General features: G+C 59.4%; 1 protein-coding gene across 2 annotated transcripts; it reads left to right on the top strand.

Annotated features, from left to right (window-relative positions):
* The first annotated feature begins 96 nt into the window (after positions 1 to 96).
* Sult4a1 (sulfotransferase family 4A member 1) lies at positions 97 to 18,860 on the top strand. 2 transcript variants are annotated; one of them, XM_004642390.2, is made up of 7 exons: positions 97 to 294; positions 10,430 to 10,560; positions 11,627 to 11,707; positions 12,017 to 12,143; positions 13,320 to 13,414; positions 15,767 to 15,905; positions 18,622 to 18,860. In XM_004642390.2, exons 1-7 carry the CDS (start codon positions 126 to 128, stop codon positions 18,732 to 18,734), a joined length of 855 nt encoding a protein of 284 aa, XP_004642447.1. In that variant the 5' UTR covers positions 97 to 125; the 3' UTR covers positions 18,735 to 18,860. The 2 variants fall into 2 exon arrangements, with proteins under 2 accessions (XP_004642447.1, XP_023558343.1); XM_023702575.1 differs by lacking the exon at positions 18,622 to 18,860 and adding an exon at positions 17,133 to 17,191 and having other exon boundaries at positions 109 to 294.
* Positions 18,861 to 19,155: the final 295 nt, after the last annotated feature.

Genomic DNA, 19,155 nt, shown 5'->3' with positions numbered 1-19,155 from the left:
GTCGGGCGCGGCCGTGACGTCACGTCGCGTAGCGGAGCCCCCACGCGCCGGCGCCGTGACGTCACGCCTGAGGAGCTGCGGCCACCGGGGGCCGTGAGGGGCGCGGGGCGGCGCGGGGCGGCGGCATGGCGGAGAGCGAGGCCGAGACCCCCAGCACCCCGGGGGAGTTCGAGAGCAAGTACTTCGAGTTCCACGGCGTGCGGCTGCCGCCCTTCTGCCGCGGGAAGATGGAGGAGATCGCCAACTTCCCCGTGCGGCCGAGCGACGTGTGGATTGTCACCTACCCCAAGTCCGGTGAGCCGCGCCCGCCGCTGGGATGCCGCGCTCGCTGCGGAGGCCACCGCCCGGTACCGCCGCCTCGTACCGGGCCCGGCCGGGCGGGGAGGAGCGGGCCCGCGGGGTAAAACCGAGGTCTGAGGCCTTGGGTCGGGCACCCATCCCCGTTTTCCCTCCCGTACCTGGCGGCTGTGTGACCTTGGGCGGGTCACCGAACCTCTCTGTTTTTGAATCCGGGCCAGCCTCCGGTGAGCGCAACGTCCTGGTGATGCTTCGGGAAGAGGGGCCCAAAGAATGGGCTCATTTCCAGCGTGGGCCAGCCCTGGCCCCTGTGCCTGCCCCTCCCGGCCCCTCCTTTCAAGGCGCTCCCCAACCCAGGCACGAGCCCGGCATCCCCATTTCCCAGCATTAACTGACGTCAGCGTTCGCAGTGACCGCGAGTGGTGGAGATGTGATCCCTCTTTACAGTTGGGGCAACAAGGCTCAGAGAAGGGGGTGGCTGGCCCAAGGTCACCCAGCTGGTGAGTGGCGTGCAAAGCCTGGCTGGAGCGGTGGCTGCAGGCCTTTCGGAGGCCCTGATGGAAGCAGTGGCAGTGTGGTGCCTCTTCTGAGGTTCACAGGAAAAAGAAGTAGCTTTTCTGTTCTCCAAAAGTGCCTGGACGGCCCCTTGTCGCCCCTGAATTGGAGGGAGATGCCCGAGCCGGGACATCTCTAGCGTGGTTTAGAAGGTCACTGGGTTTAGGATCTCCATAGTGGAACATCTGAGGGACAGACTGGGAAAAACTGTTGGCGTAGCTGTCCCGCTGTATGGAGTGTAGACACTGAGGGCAGATCCCGGATGTCCCTGAGGAAGCTTGGGTAGAGGCCTCAGTGGAAGTTTGGGGTCACACAAAGGTCCTGGGGCTGGCAGGCTTGGAGGAGGAAGTCCAAGTCCAGTGTGGCTGCCGGCAGCCTGAGCCCTTGCTGGCCTTGTTTTGGGGAAGAGGGAATGGAAGGAGACTGACACGGACACTTGCCATGGTAGGAGTCAGGCCTCCACAGTCGTGCGAAGCTCCTCATCCCAGCCTAGGGGACCACAGAGGTGGGAAGGAGACTGGCTTCAGAGAAACGCTTGGTACAGAGCGTACCCACTACGAGGCCCCCAGATTTGTGGGTGACAGATGTGGCTCTGAAGTGTAGACTGTGCTCTGGAAGTGGGGTGAAGAAAGTCCTAGAGGAGTCCCGTGTTGGTTTAGGACAGGCTTTGCCTCCAAATGAAGGGTGGAAACTTGATTCTGTGCTCATAAGGTTCTGGAGTTGCTGATGGAGACCGGGGTCCTGCCTTAGGACCTCTGTGGGGGAGGAGCCAGAGTAGGAGGAGCTGGGCCCCTGGAGGGGCGCTCCTGGTGAGTGGGTGCTTGTGCTCCACTGGGCAGAGCTGTGGACTAGGGCCTGTGGGCAGCGGGCTTCTGGGGAGCTTCCTGAGATGAGGGCTGGGGCAGAGTTCTAAGGCAGTTTCTGCATATCCAGCAATCCCATCTCGTTTCTAGATGAACCTTTCCAGGATGAACAGAAGCACTCCCAGACTTTTATAAGAACAGGGAACGTAATGGCCTCCTGCCTAACGGAGAACCAGTGATGACCTAGAGAGCCGGTGCACACTGTGCCCCAGACGCCTCTTTCTTAGAACTCAGGCAAAGCCTCCCCTTCCTGCTCCTCTTACCTGCATGTCTGAGGGCCAGGCAGCCCAACGGTCATCTTGTTAGAACAGTCTGCAGGCCGAGACGGATGCTGTCACTGACTACGCAGCCAGCCATCTGCATGCCCTATGTAGCTTGCAAGGTCATTTGTCTTCCCAAAGAGTAGGAGAGGGACAGGGCAGGGCCCCCATTTCACAGATGGGGAGATGGTAGCTGTGGGGGCTGAGTGGCTTGCTGAGCTTCTGTGGCTGTTCCAGGCAGAGCTGCGCTGGCCCAGGGCCTGGGTGTCTCTGGGGCATGGGGGGTGGCATGTGTGTGGTGATCTTGGAGCCTCCCTCTTGGCTCATTCTTTCTGTCCTCATCTGTGCCATGGATGGGCTGGCCCAAGGGGACATGTCCTCAGGAGACAGTCTCACCAGCTTTAAGCAGATGTGACTAAATGTGCTCTCATTTGCCGTGCTGTAATGTTCTGTGCTTCTCAGGCCTGAACCCAGGGCCCTCACATTTAACTCTATCTCTCTCTCTTGGTTTTTATTTTGAAACAAGGTCTGGCTAAGTTGTTAAATTGTACAGGCTGGGCTTAGATGCATGATCGTGCCTCAGCCTCCCGGGGTGCTGGTATCACAGGCTTGCACATCCAGGGCCTGCTGAGATCATTCATTCTCTTTGTTTTTTCTGTCTTTTTGACACAGGGTCTCACTAAGCAATTCAGGCTGGCCTAGAGCTCACTTTGTAGCCCAGGCTGGGCTTGAACTCATAGTGATCTTCCTGCCTCAGCCTCCCAAGTGCTGGGATTACGTGTGTGCACCACCACACCCGGCTGTGATCCTTCATTCTTGTGGTCAGTTTGGCTCCCAGTTTGTTGTTGAGCTGTGCATTGTTGGTTTGGTGGCAGTCGGGGCCAAGGGCTTGCTAGCAGCTCTGGTTCCAGATGCAGCAGAACCCTAGAATCACATCTGCTTCAGCTTCAGAACCCTGGGTGCTCCTTGGCCACAGGGCCACCTCTGTGGCTTCACTTTCCCTTCCGTCCAGCCAGGCTGGAGGTGTGAGTACATTCTCCTGTCACTGAAAGTGGGGAGGCACATGAGTGCCGGGGTGGACTCTGGGCCTGCTCTGTCCATCACGTGGGCCTCCGCAGGGTGCTGGCCTCTGAACCGGTTTGCTCAGGGGAAATGAGGATTGGAGCCAGTGGACTGGTTTGAGTCCTAACTTGTGAGACCCTGGGGAGTCGGGGACACAGGGTGCTGAGTGCAGGACTGCAGGCTGTATGGATGTCCTTGTGTTCCTTGTTGCTGTGCCTGGCAGGGGTCTCTGAGGACTTGCAAATGAGAGGGCCTGGCCTGGAGGCCTGTGCTTAGAAAGAGAGAGAACATGCTTGTTCTGGGGCTGGGCCACAGGCTGGGGGTGACCACCAGCCCAGTACTGGCTGCTAGCCACCACGTTGGGTCCTGAGCACAGCCCATGCCCTGCTGATCTCTTACTTCTCCTGCAGAGTACAGTGGGAAGGAAGGGCCTCCTGGTGTCTGGAGTTAGGCATGGGTGGTGGAGAGAAGTGAGCCTGGAAAGAAGGGGCCTGGTGGGGGTCGGAAGCTCGACCTCAGATCACCCCCTGGGTCAGGCAGGTGCTTTCTCTGGCCCTTTGACTTTTCTAGTGTTTTTGTCTAGTTAATTATCTGCTTGGGTGCTCTGAGCTGCTAGGATTTGTGGTTTCATGCTTTTCATTATTTAAAAAAAATTCTCATCCATGAATTCATCAAACATGTTCCTGCTCCATTCTGTTCTGTGGTTTCTAGCATGCGTCTGTTGGACCCTGTCGTGGCCCTTGGGCATGTTCCTGTCTTTTCAGTCTTCTGTGTTTTGTTCTGGGTGATTGTCCTACGGGCTAGGCTTCGCAGGCACCAACTGGCCCGCTGTGTGAGTCTCCCGTGGCTGTGAAGGCATTCGGCGTCCCCTTTACAGTGATCCTGCTGTTACCTTTCATCTGTGTGGTGTGTGTGTCTGGGTGTGTGCCTGCATGTTTGCATGCTGTGTTCCTGCATGTGATGTGCATATGTATATGTGCATGTTCCTGTCTGTGCCTGTGTGTGTGTGTGTGGGGGAGAGAGAGAGAGAGAGAGAGAGAGAGAGAGAGAGAGAGAGAGAGAGAGAAGTGCTCCCCATTCTGCAGTCAGGTACAGTTTTGTGTGCTGGGTCCTGTGTGCTAGCTTTTGTGGCCCTGGGCAGTCACCCCAGCCTGCTTCTAGGTAGTAAGAGGAGACAGCGACAGTCCCTGGGGTGCTGTGGAGAGGCCAGACCAGGAAGTCTGGGAAGTGCTTGGTAAGCGTTTGCTGGGGGCGTGCTGGTGGGATGGCTATCAAGGCTGTTGCTTGCCTTGAGCTGGGCCTCTGCGGCTGTCCCCACCCAGCAGCCAGCTGGGTGACCAGGAGCTGCCCTTTACTCCCTGAGCTTTCCCTAGTCCTCTGCAGGCAGGGACTGTGAGAACCGTGAGCTGGTGTGGTTGTGAGCATCAAGGATGGGGCAGCAGCTGTGCCCATCTCTTCCCCAGGATGGGCGAGGACTTCCCCGGGAGGGCCGGGTGGCAGGCGGGTGGTGTCCCCAGGAGCCTGCCATTGGGCCACTCCTCAGAAGTACAGCTGTTACTGTCCTAAAGGAGCAGGGGACTCTGGCTGCTCTTCAGGTTTGCAGAGCCCCCAGGCGGTGGTGCTTCCGTGGGGTAGGTGGGTGTGCTTGCTGCCTCTCCTTGCTCTTCCTGCCTCACTCAAATGACAGGGATGGGGCCGGGGAGACTGCTCAGTAGAATAAGTGCTTGCCTGGCAAGCGCAAGGGCCTGAGTTCAATCCTCAGTTCTGCCAAAAATAAATAAATAAAATAAAATAAAATGACAGGGAGGGTTAGGGAGCTCTGCCCCCAAGAGAGGAGGAGAGGTGGTGGTGGGAGATGAGTGCAGGGGCCGGGGTTGGCTGCTTGTAGGACCAGGAGGCTGCATGCCGGCAGAGGGAATGCTTGTGGGCAGGGATCCTTCTTGCTCCAGTGCTGCAGCAGGTAGATAGGGTGGCTGCTCTTTTGGTGGCTCCTATTGAAAGGAGGGCTTGTCTGTGGGGATCCTGACACAGCGCTGTGGTTCTGGGGGTGCAGTGTGGGTAAGGGAAGTAGGAGTCTTGTGGAAGCTTTGCCCCGCAGGTTGGGGGCTCTCAGCTCCCGGGACTCCTGTGCCCCAGTTCCAGCCTGCACTGGGGATCAGGATTGCCATCTCCAGAGCAGAGATTGGGACTTGAACGGAGGTGGTGGGTGCCATTGCCCTGCCACCCTGGGCCGCCCCAGCCCTTCACATTCTCCCAGAGCTGAGCCAGCTAGGAGGTCTGGAGCAGGAGCGACCGAGACACAGACAGGTGCAGAGGAGAGGACCACTGGGAGTCAGACTGTGAGGAGTCCCAGAGAGTCTGACCCCCTCCCCCAGCTCTCTTTCCCCTCAGGAGTGCAGGAGTGGGTGGGGGCCCTGAGACCCCCAGGAGCAGAGCAAAGAGGGCTGAACTCCAGTGCTGCATGGAGGGTGTGGGTGTCGGGCTGAGGAAGCAGCCCAGAAAACAGAATGGCAAATAGAAACAAAAAGTAACAACAACATTAGAAGACTGATCTCGTCTTCCCAGAAAGAAGATGGAGAGTATGGAAGGGAGAAATGGGTGAAACCAGGATTTGCAGAGTGCGGAGATTTGAGCTGCGTAAGTCCCCTCTTCCAAGAGCCTGGTGTGGTACTCAAGAGAGTCGAGGCTCTTTGCTGTGGTCCTTAGAAGCTGAGCCTCAGCCCTGCACAGTGGTGCACGCCGGTGATCCCAGCACCTTGGGAGACTGAGACAGGAGGATCACAAGTTGCAGACCAGCCTGGGCAATGGAAACCGTGTCTCAAAAATTGTAAGATAAGGGTGGAGATGTAGCTCGGGGTGAAGGCAACGGGAAAAAAGAAGGAAGGAGCTGAGGCTCAGGAGCGCAGATTGTGGAGGGGTGTGTTAGCAGCAGCCTTGTGAGTCTGGGACAAGGCCCTCAGTGTCACAGCAGGAGGTGGCAGTGGGGAGGCCAGGACCTTGACCTGGGTTCTGTGCCCGCCCATAGCCTGTCTAGCAGGCAGTGAGATACCTGTCTTCGGGCCTGTCACCAGAGGTGCCTGTGAGGAGGGGCCCAAGGGCAGGGCTGACCCTGGAAGACAGCTGTGTGGCATGTGTCTGTGTTGGGTGATGGGCAGGTCCCTCGAGGGGAGGGAGTGGGGTACGGATGGTCCCCAGAAGTAAGGGGCCTGCTTATCTTTGGTTTTAGTTACCCAGGGAACGACATGTTGAAACCCTTGCTGGTGCAGTGAAGGATTAACGCGTGGTATGTTACGGTGCGTTGTACTCCTTGTGCTTCGCTTGTGTTGTACTCTCCTGCTGTGCCTGTAAGTTAACCCTCATCCCAGGTGAGATGGGAAGAGACGCATCACTGTGTTCAGCACTGTCCCCAGCTTCACAAGTCCCGGGGTGCTGGGACGCAGCCCCTGCAGGTGGGGGAGAGCCCTGTCTGCAGAGAGGTCTGTCTGTCATGGAGTTGAGTCTGAGCAGTGATGTAGAGGAGTAAGCAGGCAAGCAGCGGTGCTTGTCTGCGCCAGGACGCGCGAGGCAGGACGTGTGGGCCCCGGCAAGCCCAGAAAGCACTCAGGTAACTCCAGCTTAGACTCAGGTGGTGCGGCAGCTGCGCGGCTCTGCAGAGGGGAGAGTGTGTGTGTCGCTTGCGCTGTAGGAGTTCGGGGCAGGACTTGGCTGCATCCTCCTCTGTGGCTGGAGTCTGTAGAGCTGCTCAGCTGCACAGATGGTGAGCAGGGACGTCAGCTCCGCATTCGGAGGTGTGAGCCTGAGAGGACCAGGGCTTGGCCCCTGGGGAGCAGACAAGGCGGGAGGAGCGCGGTGGGCTTCCGTTCAGTGCGGGGCAGGACTCGGCCTTCTTAAACTGGTGGGAGTGTAACTTTGGTAAATAATATAAACGAAAGTCACAGGGAACCTCATGTTCTGGGCCTGGTTCTGAGTGCCTCTGACCCCAGAACAAGGTGCCTTCTGTCTCCGCAACTCTGGGCGGAAGTTGTGGGGCTCCATGGGTGTGGACAAGCTGTGGCTAGCATTTGCCACGCAGGTCTCCCTGGAACTGAGGGGCTGCTCCAGACCTGGGGAAGGTCGGGAGGGTGAGCTGTGTCCCCAGTGCTGCAGAAGCGCTTGTGTGGGCTGTGTGCCTGGTCCACGCAGGCACAGAGCCTGTGGAATTGCAGCTCGCAGCTCATGTCACAAGGCGGAGCCCCGCCCTGTCATTAGCAGGTCAGATTTGCAGAGGCCAGATGTGCTGGCCGCAGGCGCTGTCCTCTGTAGCCTTCAGCAGCTTCGGTGCCTCTAGGGTGTCCCTGCCCTTCTGTCCCAGGCTCTCGGCACCATGGTGGGTCTCCTAGGACTTCAGCTTTTGCCTGTCACTGCCCCACTTGACCCTTTGGGAGCCTGAGGCCCACTCCTGTGCAGCCCCCTTCCCAGCCCCAGCCCTAGGCTGTGAGTCCTGTGCTTAGGTGCCTTGGTGGTGGGACGCATTCCTGCCCTCCCTCCCTGTGAGGCTCCAGTGAGGGCTGCCCGCCTCGTCAGCCTGACGCTGGGTACCGCACTGCCTGTGGGGCCTGAGTGCTCAGGGCTGCGTGTTCACAGAGCCTCCGTGACCTGAGCAGGTCCCTTTGTGCTCCTTCCTCTGTCACTTCCTCTGAGAAGTTGGGGAGTCACCTCCTTTTGCTAGAAGGGGCAAACTGGGGCCACATCTTTCCCGGACCTGCCGAGAGGCCTGGTCCAGGGGAGGATGCTAGGGGAGGATTCCGGAGGGTGCCTCCCTTGGCGAGTGACCACACGGTGGCCAGAGCCCAGGCACAGGAGAGAGGAGTGAGTAGCGTCTCTGGAAAGTGCTGCCATGCCCTTGCCTCGTGTCCACTGTTCTGACCTCCGGTTCTATGTCACCCAGTGCCGGCCTTCCCTCAGCCCCCACTCAGGCACTGGGTGACATGGAACCGTAAGTTCTGGGCCCCAGGGGCCAGGAAGGGCTCCAGTGCAGACTTCTTGGGGTACCAGAAAAGGCTTCCTTGGGCGCAGCAACCCCAGATCTAGTCCAGGCTGGCCAGGCGTGTTAGAGGCCATGGGCTGGGGACAGAAGGAGACCTGCTGGGGCCGGTGGGGAGAATGGACCCCTGCAGGGCTCCATGGCTGGGACTACAAGAGCCCTGGGCATGGGCACCCAGCTGGAGCCGTGGAAGGGCTGAGTGGGCCTGTGCAGTGTCCAGGGCCCCCAGCTGGGTGACAGTGGCAGCGAGGTGGGACAGAAGAGCTCCCTCAGGCCTGTGGTGGAGGCTTGGCAGCAGCCATGCTGGCTGTCCCGAAGCTGCCCTGGGTCTGCCTCAGGGTTCATAGAAGCATGCCTGGAAGCGGGTAGGTGACCGTGTGGTTGTCATCTTTGTCTCTGCTTAGTTGACTCTGGTCATTTCGTCAGGTCTTACCAGCTGGCTTTATGCCTGGGAACAGTACCTGTTCCCAGCCCTGTCACCTCTGCACCCTGCTCTCCCTGCCCAGTCTCTGTTGATTTACCTTGGCATCTGGGGAAGGTGGGGTGCCAGGATGTTTAGGCAGCAGAGGCCTTGAGAGGGGTGCTGGAGAGAGGCCCCTGGGGCAGCCCTCGGGGCTCGCAGGCTGAAGGCCTCTTCCTCTGGACTCCTCGAGGTGGTATCTTCTGGCATAAATATTTAATGGAGGAAATGTGGGATCGAAGGGGAAGATGTTAGTGTATAGAGAAGTTCATCTGAGCAGTTGGTCCATGGGGGCTGTGGGGTGCATCCAGAGGGGGTGGGGGCCACCAGGAACAGAGGATGACGTCACAGGGAGGTCCATGTTGAGGACTCTGCCTGCACTGCCACTTATCAGGAGGAGCAGTGTGTTGGCCATGCCCAGCTCTGTGACCCTGGGCATGGCTGTGCCTAGGGGCCCTCTAGTGGGTCGTGGTGCCAGATCACAGGGTAAGGAAAGCCCTGAGCCTGGACCAGGACGAAAGAGCTGCTTCCTTCCACGGAGTGGCGTGCATGCTCTGGTGGACATTGGTGTCTCCTCGATTGCTGCATCCTGGTGCTGCTCAGGACAGGAGGATATGCAGGGAGCGGGCTGGCCTGCTGCATTGGAGCCCCTGTCCTTGTGGGACAGTGGGGCCAAGGACAGAGCACGCTCTGTTCTGGGCTGTGGGCACAGCAGGGACAATGAGGTGGTGGGGAGCCCTTGCTGCTAGGACATTTAACCAGGCGCAGGAAGGATGAGAGAGGCACAGGCTCCAGGCAGGGGATTGGCAGGTGCCACCAGCCAGCAGGCAGGTGCGGAAGGTATGGATCAGCTGAAAGGTCTGGGGCAGGGAGGGCTTTCTGTGGATGGCAGTTTGAGCTGACCTCTGTGTCTGAGCCACATGCTGTGCTGTGTGGCAAGCAGGCAACATGTCCCCTCCTGGGAAGTGGCTCAGGTAGGAGGGGCTGCTCCGGTCCACCCAGTGGTGGGGCAGCAGCTGGGCTGTTGTACCTGTGAGGAAGGGAGGAAGGTTCATACCTATGAAGAAGTATAGTTCCTCAGGGTTGGGGCTGCAGGATGGTCGGGGTGAGGCCGCCTAGCTAGCAGGGAGGGGGAACAAGACAGAGACTGAGGTCTTGTTCCTCCCTGGAAGGGAGGTGCCCAGCTCACCCTAAGGTCACAGGAGGAGGTGGTGACAAGGAGGGCTGGAGGACTGAGCTTGTGCGATACCGAGGGGCATGGGACAGGCTGAGGCTGTGTGGTGTGGCCTTTGCTCTCGGCAGCTCCCTCAGTCCCCACCAACTCCCACCTGGCCTGAGGGGACCCAAAATGGACAATATGCCAGGATGGCTAAGTGTGGTGGTCTTGGGTGGCCTGGGCTGGGCCTGCCTTGTCCTGCCCCAGGCAGAGGCTGAGCTGCTCAGATTGTGTGCAGGGCTGGCAGTGTGCAACGGGGTGTGTGGGCCCAGGGCTCAGCATGGAGGACCAGGCACATGGCTGTGTGCAGACCTGGGTGTGGGATGTGAGTGACCCTGGAGCCTGGGCTTGTGGTGGAGACGCCCAAGGTTGGGGCGTGGCTGGGCAGAGGCCTGGGTGGGGGCCTTGTGTGGGTTCCTGGGCCTTTGTTTGTGAACAGTGGAAAGCTGGGAAGGGTTTTAGAACGTGTGTTGTTCCCAAGGGATGGTCCCTGTGTCCAGCAGGGACCAGTACATGTCATGCTGCCCCTTTTAAGAAGGGACACTGGGCAGCAGCTCTTGTAGCAGCTGGGCCCCTCGAGAAGAGGCCCCTCGGCCTTGCATGGCTGTGGGCATGGGCTGTGGCTGGCTCTGGGTCTTGCTGTCCCCGACTCTGGGCTAGACCCCTCCCTCTGAGCCGGGCCCCTTCCCCCAGGCACAAGCCTGCTGCAGGAGGTGGTCTACCTGGTGAGCCAGGGCGCCGACCCCGACGAGATCGGCCTGATGAACATTGACGAGCAGCTCCCAGTGCTGGAGTATCCACAGCCAGGCCTGGACATTATCAAGGTACTGTGGGCAGCAGCCCAGCCCCTGGCGAGCCCTGGGACACCTCACTGTTAGACCTTCTCAAGGGATTTGGGGACACTGGGTGAGCACAGGGAGCCCCAGATAGCTGGAAGAACACTGAGCGGGCCAAGCCTGGGCCTGTGACCCTGGCCTCTGGTCAGGTGTGGGTAACCCATCTAGGTGGGAGGGTGGGGCACATAATGAAACCCTGTACCAAATACATAACAAAAAGACAAAAAGCAAACAAAAAGCAAATACCTGGTACCAGGAATAATGCAGTGCTCTCCGCAAGCCCTGTGTGCTCTGTCCCTCCGGTGGACTGGGCTCCCTCCGCTCTGTGCCCCCTGCAGCCCTGGTGCCAGCTCTCCCCGTGACTGGCTGGGTGCGGTGCAGCTCTGAACACCTCCCCCTGCCCCATGTCGTGGTGGGCGGTCCCTGCGCAGCGCCCGTCCCAGGGCAGCAGTCCCCACGCTCACCGCCCACACAGCCGCGCCAGTGTGGGCCACTTGGAGAATGTGCAGCGCGGCTGTGCCAAGGGCTCTGTCTCCGGGCAGCTGGAGGCCAGCAGTATCAGGGCCACGGCAGCCACAGAGGGTGGGAAGTCATCTCTCCGCCTGGCCTGGCGAGGGCTAGACCTGTTCCCGTGGTGACGGGGGAGGGGCTGAGAGTGGAGGGGCTGCAGGCAGGGAAGCAGAGATCCTTCTCAGGGTCACCCTGGCTGCCTGGGGAGGGGTTGGGGTGGTACGGGCTGGAGACTGTCGCCACCTCACAGCCGCTGCTGTGGGCCTGCACTGTGGCTCCTCTGCTGCCCTCAGGTCTTCCTTGGTGGCCCTTTTTGGCCACTCTGGGCCCAATTAGCAGCTCTCTAGTCTTGAGCAGATTCCTGTGCCCAGGAGATGGCACCTCTGCTGAGGAGGGGTCCTCATGTGTACCTCCAGGTTCCAGCCTGGGTACGGGTCATACCTCGGGAGAAGTCGGTGGTGGGCTGGGTCCTCTGGAGAGGCCCTGGGAAGAAGTGGGACAAGTCACATCCCCCACAGAGTCACCCCTCTGTCAACTCCCACAGGAATTGACATCTCCCCGCCTCATCAAGAGCCACCTTCCCTACCGCTTCCTGCCCTCCGACCTCCACAACGGCGACTCCAAGGTAACCTGTGCCCTTCTCTCCAACCATGTGCGCAGCCTGGTTCCCACCCCAGGAACTTCTGTGTGCTGGGGTCTGTCTTGGGTAATGGTTCCAGGATTACCCTTGTGTTAGTGGGGGTTCTCTGGGCTCATTCCAAGGATGGCGCCTTCCCAAGGCCTGTGACCTCAGCCCCAGCGTCACTCATGACCTTCTGCCATCTGCTGTAAGGTAGTTCTAGAAGGCGAGTACAGCCAGATACTCCAGTGACCCAGCAGGTGCTGTCTCTGTGGACCCTGGCTTGAGGTGACCTCTAACCCCTGCCACCCACAGGTCATCTACATGGCTCGCAACCCCAAGGACCTGGTGGTGTCCTACTATCAGTTCCACCGCTCCCTGCGGACCATGAGCTACCGAGGCACTTTCCAGGAATTCTGCCGGCGGTTTATGAACGACAAGCGTAAGTGTTTCCCAGGCAGAGCTGTTCTCAGGCCTGCCCTGTGCTGGGCTGTCACCTGCAAAGCCCAAGGCTCCTGGTGACTGTGCATGTGACACGGCCTGCTTTGCAGAGGAGGGTCTGGTCCTTGGAGCTCTAGTGTCCTGTCCAGTCCCCCCGCACCACCCCCGTCCTGAGAGCTTACCACTAGGCTCCCCTTCCTGCTGGACTCAGCACATCACAGAACAGTGCTTCTGGCTGATTGGAGCCAATGCTTATACTGGCCATACTTCAGCCACTCAGCCCCTGGCTTGTTGCCAGACCTGGGACCACTGAGGCCCGACCTCTCACCAGAGGTCCTGAGAGGAGCTGACACCACTTCCTTTTTTTTTGTGGAACTGGGGATTGAACTCAGGACTTTGCGCTTGCCAGGCAAGTGCTTATTCTACTGAGCTATCTCCCCAGCCCTGACAGTACTTCCTAATGGGGGTGGAGGCCACGCATTGTGCAAGCGAGAGACCCATAGAAGCATGTCGTAGCCTGAGACTCCAGGGATGAGGGCCAGGGACATTCAGGCACATGATGTGCAGGGAAGGAATGCTCTGGATGGGGCACTGTGACCTGTGTGGTAGGGACACTCATGGCCAGGATCGCCATGGTCTGTGCAGCGTGGGGGACCTGTCCCCCAGGCTGGCTTCTTCCCAGGAGGGTCTGGGGTGAACTGTGCCTTCCCACAGGCTGGAGAGCAGGGAGCCTGCAGAGCAGTGGGGGTACCAGGTGCAAGAGGGACCCAGAGCTCTGGTCTGCCCATAGCTGGTACCACGTACAGTTGGCGACTGGCTCCTCTTGGGGCCCCAAGTGGCTTCCCCATCACCCGACTGGTGCAGGCTGTCTGGAGCCTCTTACACCCCTCCTGTCTCACCCTGCTCATTCTCTTCTTACTGAGCCCCTTGCTGCATGCTGTGGAGACCCCCTCCCAGCACTGTGGGCAGAGTGTCTTCGGAGCTTTACCCTCTGGCCAGGCATAGGCAGTGAGGGACTTTGGGTCACTTGTCCTCCCTAGCTGGGAGCTGCTCTTCCTTTGTCTGCATCAGGCTGCCCCTCTTTCCCTGCTGCTGGAGGGGGACCCCAGGGCAGAGGGCACTCCCTTGGTGCCCGCTGACCCCTTTGTTGCCGTCTCACCCCTCCTTGTCTCCGCAGTGGGCTACGGATCCTGGTTTGAGCACGTTCAGGAGTTCTGGGAGCATCGCACAGATGCCAATGTGCTCTTCCTCAAGTACGAGGATATGCACCGGGTGAGTAGGTGACGGAGTTGGCCCTGTGGGTGGCCACGCAGCTCCCGGTGCTGGGCAGGGTCACTGTGTGTGATCCCGCCGTGAGGGAAGCCTCTACCCACAGAGAACACGCTGGAACCCCTATTCCCAGTCCCTCTCTGCTCCTTTGCTAAATGCAGTGCTCAGGCTCTGAAGGCAGGTGGCCTGCCCTGATGGCCATGTGGCACCGCCGCCTGGTGCTGGAAGGGTCCAGCTGAGCATGCGGGACACGGCCTTGCTGTGCTCTGAGGCCGGGTGGCAGAGATGCTAAGCAGGCTTCGGACCCCAGGGCTTGCTGTGCACAAGGGGACACCGCCGCGCTGCCGCCACCATCCTGAGCAGGGCAGCGTGGTGCCCCGGGTGGTGCTGGTGCAGCAGATCAGTCTCATGTCAGCGCCCAGAGTTGTGGACAGCTCCGCCTGCTCGGCTGGCTCAGGTGGTGCCGCGAGAAGCACACAGCCTCCTCGTGCAGACTCCTCTGCTGTCCCCCTTTCTGCACTCCCTGGTCTCCCCTTCGCCAGGCTGCCTCTGAGGTCCCTGGTGACCTCTGCGTTGCTCACCTAGTGGTGTGGATGGTACCGGGCCGTTTCCGGCTTTCTGGCGGGCTGTGACTGGCCTGCACTGCCTCTCTCTGGCTGTCGTGAGGCTGCTCTCTCCTTTTCTTGGTCTCCTGGATTCTCTTCGTGAGCAGTCCAAGGCTGTTGGGCTCGGGCCCCAGCCTCACCTCCCGTCTTCTCCCCTGTGCTGGGGCCCTGGGTCTTGTTCACTTGCCAGGCCTGCGGTGCTGCGGCTGCACTGCACAGGGCCTGTCCTAGCCACGCTCCGCGCCTTGGCCCTGGGTGTCCTCTGCCCCAAGTGCATGGCAGCTGACACTGCCTGTTTGCTCAGGGGGGACGTCCTGAGTCATCCTCGGTCCCTCTTCACCCAGTGTATACTGAGTCCTGCTGCTCTGGCCTCAGCAGCCCTGTCCCTTCCTGCGGTGCCCTCCTGCAGGGTCTCCACATGCGCACGAGCTCACCAGGGACAGGCCTCGGCTGCCCGCAGCAGTCCTGGCTCACAGTGCCTCCTTGTTCTGGGCTGGCTGTCATGGATGCTGAGGGGTGATGCACAGTTTCAGGCCAGAACAGCAGTCTTGAGCACCTCGGTCACTCCAGGCTGCATAGGCGCCTTGGGCCCATGGTGACACTTTGAGCCGGGGCACTTGGCTGTGTGCCCAGCGGCTCCTCTTGCCCGCCTTTGCCGTCCGATGGTCTCAGTGGGCTGTCCACTTCATCTGGATCTTCTCACAGCCACGAGATAGTGACCAGGCAGCCAACAGTGCAGGGCCCTACCTGACTCTGGCTCTGCATCATGTGGGTCTCTTGCTGTAGTCCTGCCGAGCCGGCCACTGCTGTCCCTGGCACAGTTTGCCAGGGAAGTGGGGCCCAGGAGGTGGACCTGGCGGGCTGTCCCATTCCGGGGCTGGAGCTGCATGCAGCTTCCAGAAGGGTTCCTGCCACCCCCCTCCTCCTCTGATGGCATTCCATGGACAGCAAACTGTCCTGAGAGGATCTTGGGCTCCGTGGTTGGCTGTGGCTTCTCCTTTGGGGGCTTGTGTGGGCCCGCTTTGCTGACCCTCCCTGCGCCAGGCTGGGCAGCAGGTCAGTGGAAGCAGCTCTTTGGTGTTCCTGTGCTCACGGCCAGTGCACTGTCTGTGTACAGTGCCGCTTGCACCACGCCCTGCACAGGACCAGGGTGCTGGCAGGCCCTGCCTGGCTCCCTGGGTGAGGCTGTCCTGGGCGGCAGTGGGAGTGCGGGCTCCACGCTGCCTCGTCAGTCCTGTGAGAACCTAGGATGGAGCAGGCCTCCCGCCGTCCTCGTGGAACATGTTTCTTTTAAGGTCTGGGAGATGCTGCCTTTTTCAGACAGGCTCTTTGCACAGACCGCTCGGGCTTTATGTGCTAGCTTACCCCCAGTCCTCGAGGGAGGAGACAGCTGCAGGAGCCCACAGGTGCGGGCTGCGGTGAGCCGGGTGAGCTGAGTGAGCCGGGCAAAGGCTCTCGTGTCCCGTGGTGGGTGAGGCCAGTGGCTCCTTGCTGTCCCCGGCTAGTCTAGATTTCAGTTGCCAGGGGCCTGGGAAGGACACCAGCTAAGTCTTGCTTCTGAAGGATATTTCATCTTAGCCTTCTCAAGAATTCCTCTCTGCTGCCCAGGGCCCCACAGGCCCCAGGTTTGAAGCCCAGATCTGCCCTTGGAGCCCAGGGCTCTGGGGGGTTCTGGGGTTTATGTCTCCGTGGGGCAGCAGGTGCAGTCCCAGCCTCTAGCTGCCCTTTGCCCTCTGCTCTTTTCTTCCAGGACCTGGTGACCATGGTGGAGCAGCTGGCCCGATTCCTGGGCGTGTCCTGTGACAAGGCGCAGCTGGAGTGCCTGACAGAGCACTGCCACCAGCTGGTGGATCAGTGCTGCAATGCTGAGGCCCTGCCCGTGGGCCGGGGTACGCGTCCCTGCCTGCCTGGCCGGCCCCTGCTTCCTTCTCCCCATCTGCACCCTCAGGCCTTCACCACAGCGCTTTGCCGGCCTGTACCTTCTGCTTGACCAGGGACGCGCTGGTCACCTGCCAGCCAAGCCTGCTGGCACTTATAAGCCAGCACTCTGTGCAGTCAGTGTTGCTGCGCCAGGGGTAGCTGTTGGAGATGGCTCCTCGGGTTTTGCTGGCAGGACAGTTCTAGCAGGGCCCGCGGTGGCTGCATAGATGCCCGTAGAGCCCCAGGGGGTTGCTTTGGCACTGTGCCTTTCAACACACCTGACGTGGGTCTGCCAGCTGTCAGCTCTCTGGCCAGGTGGGAGAGACAGCAACACACAGAGCCCAGCTCCCAAGAGTGGAGACCCTGGCGCTCTTCCTGTCCTGGAGGACGCAGTCTGACTCTCTTCTGGGTGCAGGTAACACAGACTGCAGATGAGAAGGGGCCCTCCAGGGCAGATGATCGGACAGGGCAGGAACTCCAGGCAGCCCAGGGGAGGGAGGCAGGTGCCCTGGGGGGGCGTGGTAGTCAGTGGGTGTGCACAGTTAGAAGGAAGGGGCTCTGGGCTGGCGGCCTGTCTGCCCGCTCACACTCCTCAGGGGCACGTGGCATCTCGTGCTGCTTGGTGGTGAGCTGGGCAGTAAAGTCTCCAGGATGAGTCCCAGGTGGTGGCCGTGGACATGTGAGCCCCCTCCTGGAAAGTCTGACTCTGAGCAGCTGTGGTGAGCCGGCCCTCAGTAGTGTGAGTGGGGCGCTCAAGGGTCAGCTTGGAGGACGGGCCGGAGCTGCAGCCCTGTCCTCTGCTCCATGAGCTCGCAGTCTGGGCAGGCTGGAGGGGCAGTGCCCAGCGGGGGAGGTGGAGCCGGGCGCTGGTGCAGCCCAGTGCCCCAGGATGTGGTTTTGGACAGCTGAGGGTCACACAGGGGCCTCCCACAGGAAGAAGTGAACCAGAGCAGAAGGCCTTGTGGTTTATTTCCTGTCTGCATTTTCACACACATTCATTATTATTTATGATCTGTTCGCATTTTTTGCTTTCGTCTGTGCTACATTTGTCTCTTCCTCCCGAACACCCCCTTGGTTGTGTGTGGTGTGGACGTGCCTGGCCACACTGCCCGCCACATGCTCCTTCCTGCTGTGTGTTTTGCCATCGTCTGCCTTGGTTTTGTTTATTTCAGTTCTGTGGTTTTGTTTCCTTTTAGCACATTGCCTCTGTGCTCAGAAGAGCTCCCTGAGTGGAGAGGGGCAGGGGCTCGGGTAGCCGCCCGCACTGCTTGCCTTTGGTTCATGTCACAGCCTAAATTGTCTGAGTCCAAATCCTCTGCAGGTGGGTGCCTCTTTCCCCAGCTCAGCTGCCTCAGCTGCAAAACAGTCATGAAAATACTTTCCTGGATGCTCTGCCCTTGTCCCTGTGGCATCCTTAGAGGGTGGCGAGAAGAGTTTCCTCTTTCCCTCGCCAACCTGACGGATGCTGCCAGGACAGGAAGACCAGCGCCGAGCTGGTGAGGGACAGTGCTGGAGATAGGTGCCCTAGGAGCTGAGATGCTCATGGAGTGGATTCCTTTTTTGTATGCGTGGTACATTATTAGCAGATCTATTCGGCCATAAGGAAGCTAGAGGAAATAGGGGCTTCAGTTTGAGGAGCTTTGAGAGTTTGTAAATGTACTTTTTTGCTCTTGGCAGGACTCGGGGTGCAATGCCAGGGGTGGTGCACGCCAAGCGAGTGCCCTACCACTGAGCAGCACGCACAGCCCACACGGGGGAGAACCCGAAAGGGGGCCGATAGGAAGAGAGTGGAGTAGGGTGACCAGCACTGGGGAGCTTGGGTCACCATTGTGCCTGGCCCTGGCCCTCTGGGGTTTTGTAGTTAGCAAGGAAAACAGATCCACATCTTACGGTGGTGATTTTTGTTTTTGTTTATGGTGCTAGGGTTGAATCCAGAGCCTTCTTATACTTTTATTTTGAGACAGGATCTTGCCAAGTTGCCCGAGTCAAATATGTGATCGTCCTCCCTCAGCCTCTAGGAGTGCTGGGGTGTCAGCGTGTACCCCGCCCCCAGTACCTGGTGCTGTTTTTGTGTCTTTTCCCCTCCCAGGCCTCCTCAGCCGTGGTGTGGCGCTGGCACCTGTGCCTGACCTGGGAGTAGATACTGGAGTGCACATTTTGTTGCGGTCGCACATTGTAAATTGCCCCAGGGTTTTTGAACGTAGGCAAAGTCTTGGTCTTGGAGACCTTTCCCTGTGCTTGATATTTTTTGCCTTGGAGTCGGTTTTTTTTCTTTTCCAAATTCCCTGAGGCGAGTGATACCTTGATGGCTGTTGATCAATCCCTCTTAGTGTTGTGGGATCCCAGCCCCATGTGATGCCGGAGCGGACGTGTTTGTGCAGGGTGCCTACGCTCCGCAGTGCTGACCAGCTCCCACTCCCATGAGCTGGGGAGTCAGTCCTGAACAAAGGGGAAACCCCTCCTTCTGGCTTCTACCAATGGGGCAAGGCCAGAGGTGGCCCCAGCACTTCCCTTGGGTATGGAAGGGAGCGGGTTCTGCTAGTGTCCAGTCAGGTGCAGTGGTTTCCAAAGCTGGGACCCGATGGCCCACCCCGCCCCTAGGCTGGGGTCTCAGGGTCCTCCTGGGTCCTTAGCTGGCCCAGGCGCCAGTGGCTACAGTGCACCCCACTCTGGTTTGTCTTGCAGGAAGAGTTGGGCTGTGGAAGGACATCTTCACTGTCTCCATGAACGAGAAGTTTGACTTGGTGTACAAACAGAAGATGGGGAAGTGTGACCTCACGTTTGACTTTTATTTATAATGATGGAAATGGCGAACTTGCATGCGGTCCCCAGACGCTCCTAGCTAACGTCTTGTATGCATTCATTTATCCCTTGCTGGATACCCGGGAGCAGTGTGTAAGCCACGGGGGGAAGAACCCATGGAGGGCCTGACGCGTGCGGTCCCCGGCCACAGCTGCTGTCTCGCCTTTATGTCTGAAGTCCTTACGTGTCTGATGCAAACCTCATAAAAATTACAGTCTGCGGCCTGCATTCTAAGTATGAAGTCCATGCTGCAGGCAGCTTCAGTCTCTGCCTTGAGCAGCCCCATCTACTTACTGTATTTTCTAGAGCTTTTCACAGGAAACCTAAATAAATATCAGTAAAACAAATAAAAGTTCTTTTCCAAGGGGAAGCAAGAGCAAGTCACCACCCAATGGCAGAAGCTGTCCGATGGCCTCT

This window comes from Octodon degus, unplaced genomic scaffold, assembly GCF_000260255.1.
Source record: "Octodon degus isolate 3935 unplaced genomic scaffold, OctDeg1.0 scaffold00153, whole genome shotgun sequence".
Lineage (NCBI taxonomy): Eukaryota > Metazoa > Chordata > Mammalia > Rodentia > Octodontidae > Octodon > Octodon degus.
This window is presented reverse-complemented; position numbering and strand designations above follow the sequence as displayed.

Excerpts from the sequence above, each read along its gene's own strand:
- Sult4a1 (XM_004642390.2), top strand. The coding sequence starts at position 126 with ATGGCGGAGAGCGAGGCCGAGACCCCCAGCACCCCGGGGGAGTTCGAG. Across the intron at positions 12,144-13,319 it reads GCGGTTTATGAACGACAAGC|TGGGCTACGGATCCTGGTTT; the intron begins GTAAGTGTTTCC and ends TTGTCTCCGCAG. Across the intron at positions 13,415-15,766 it reads AGTACGAGGATATGCACCGG|GACCTGGTGACCATGGTGGA; the intron begins GTGAGTAGGTGA and ends CTTTTCTTCCAG.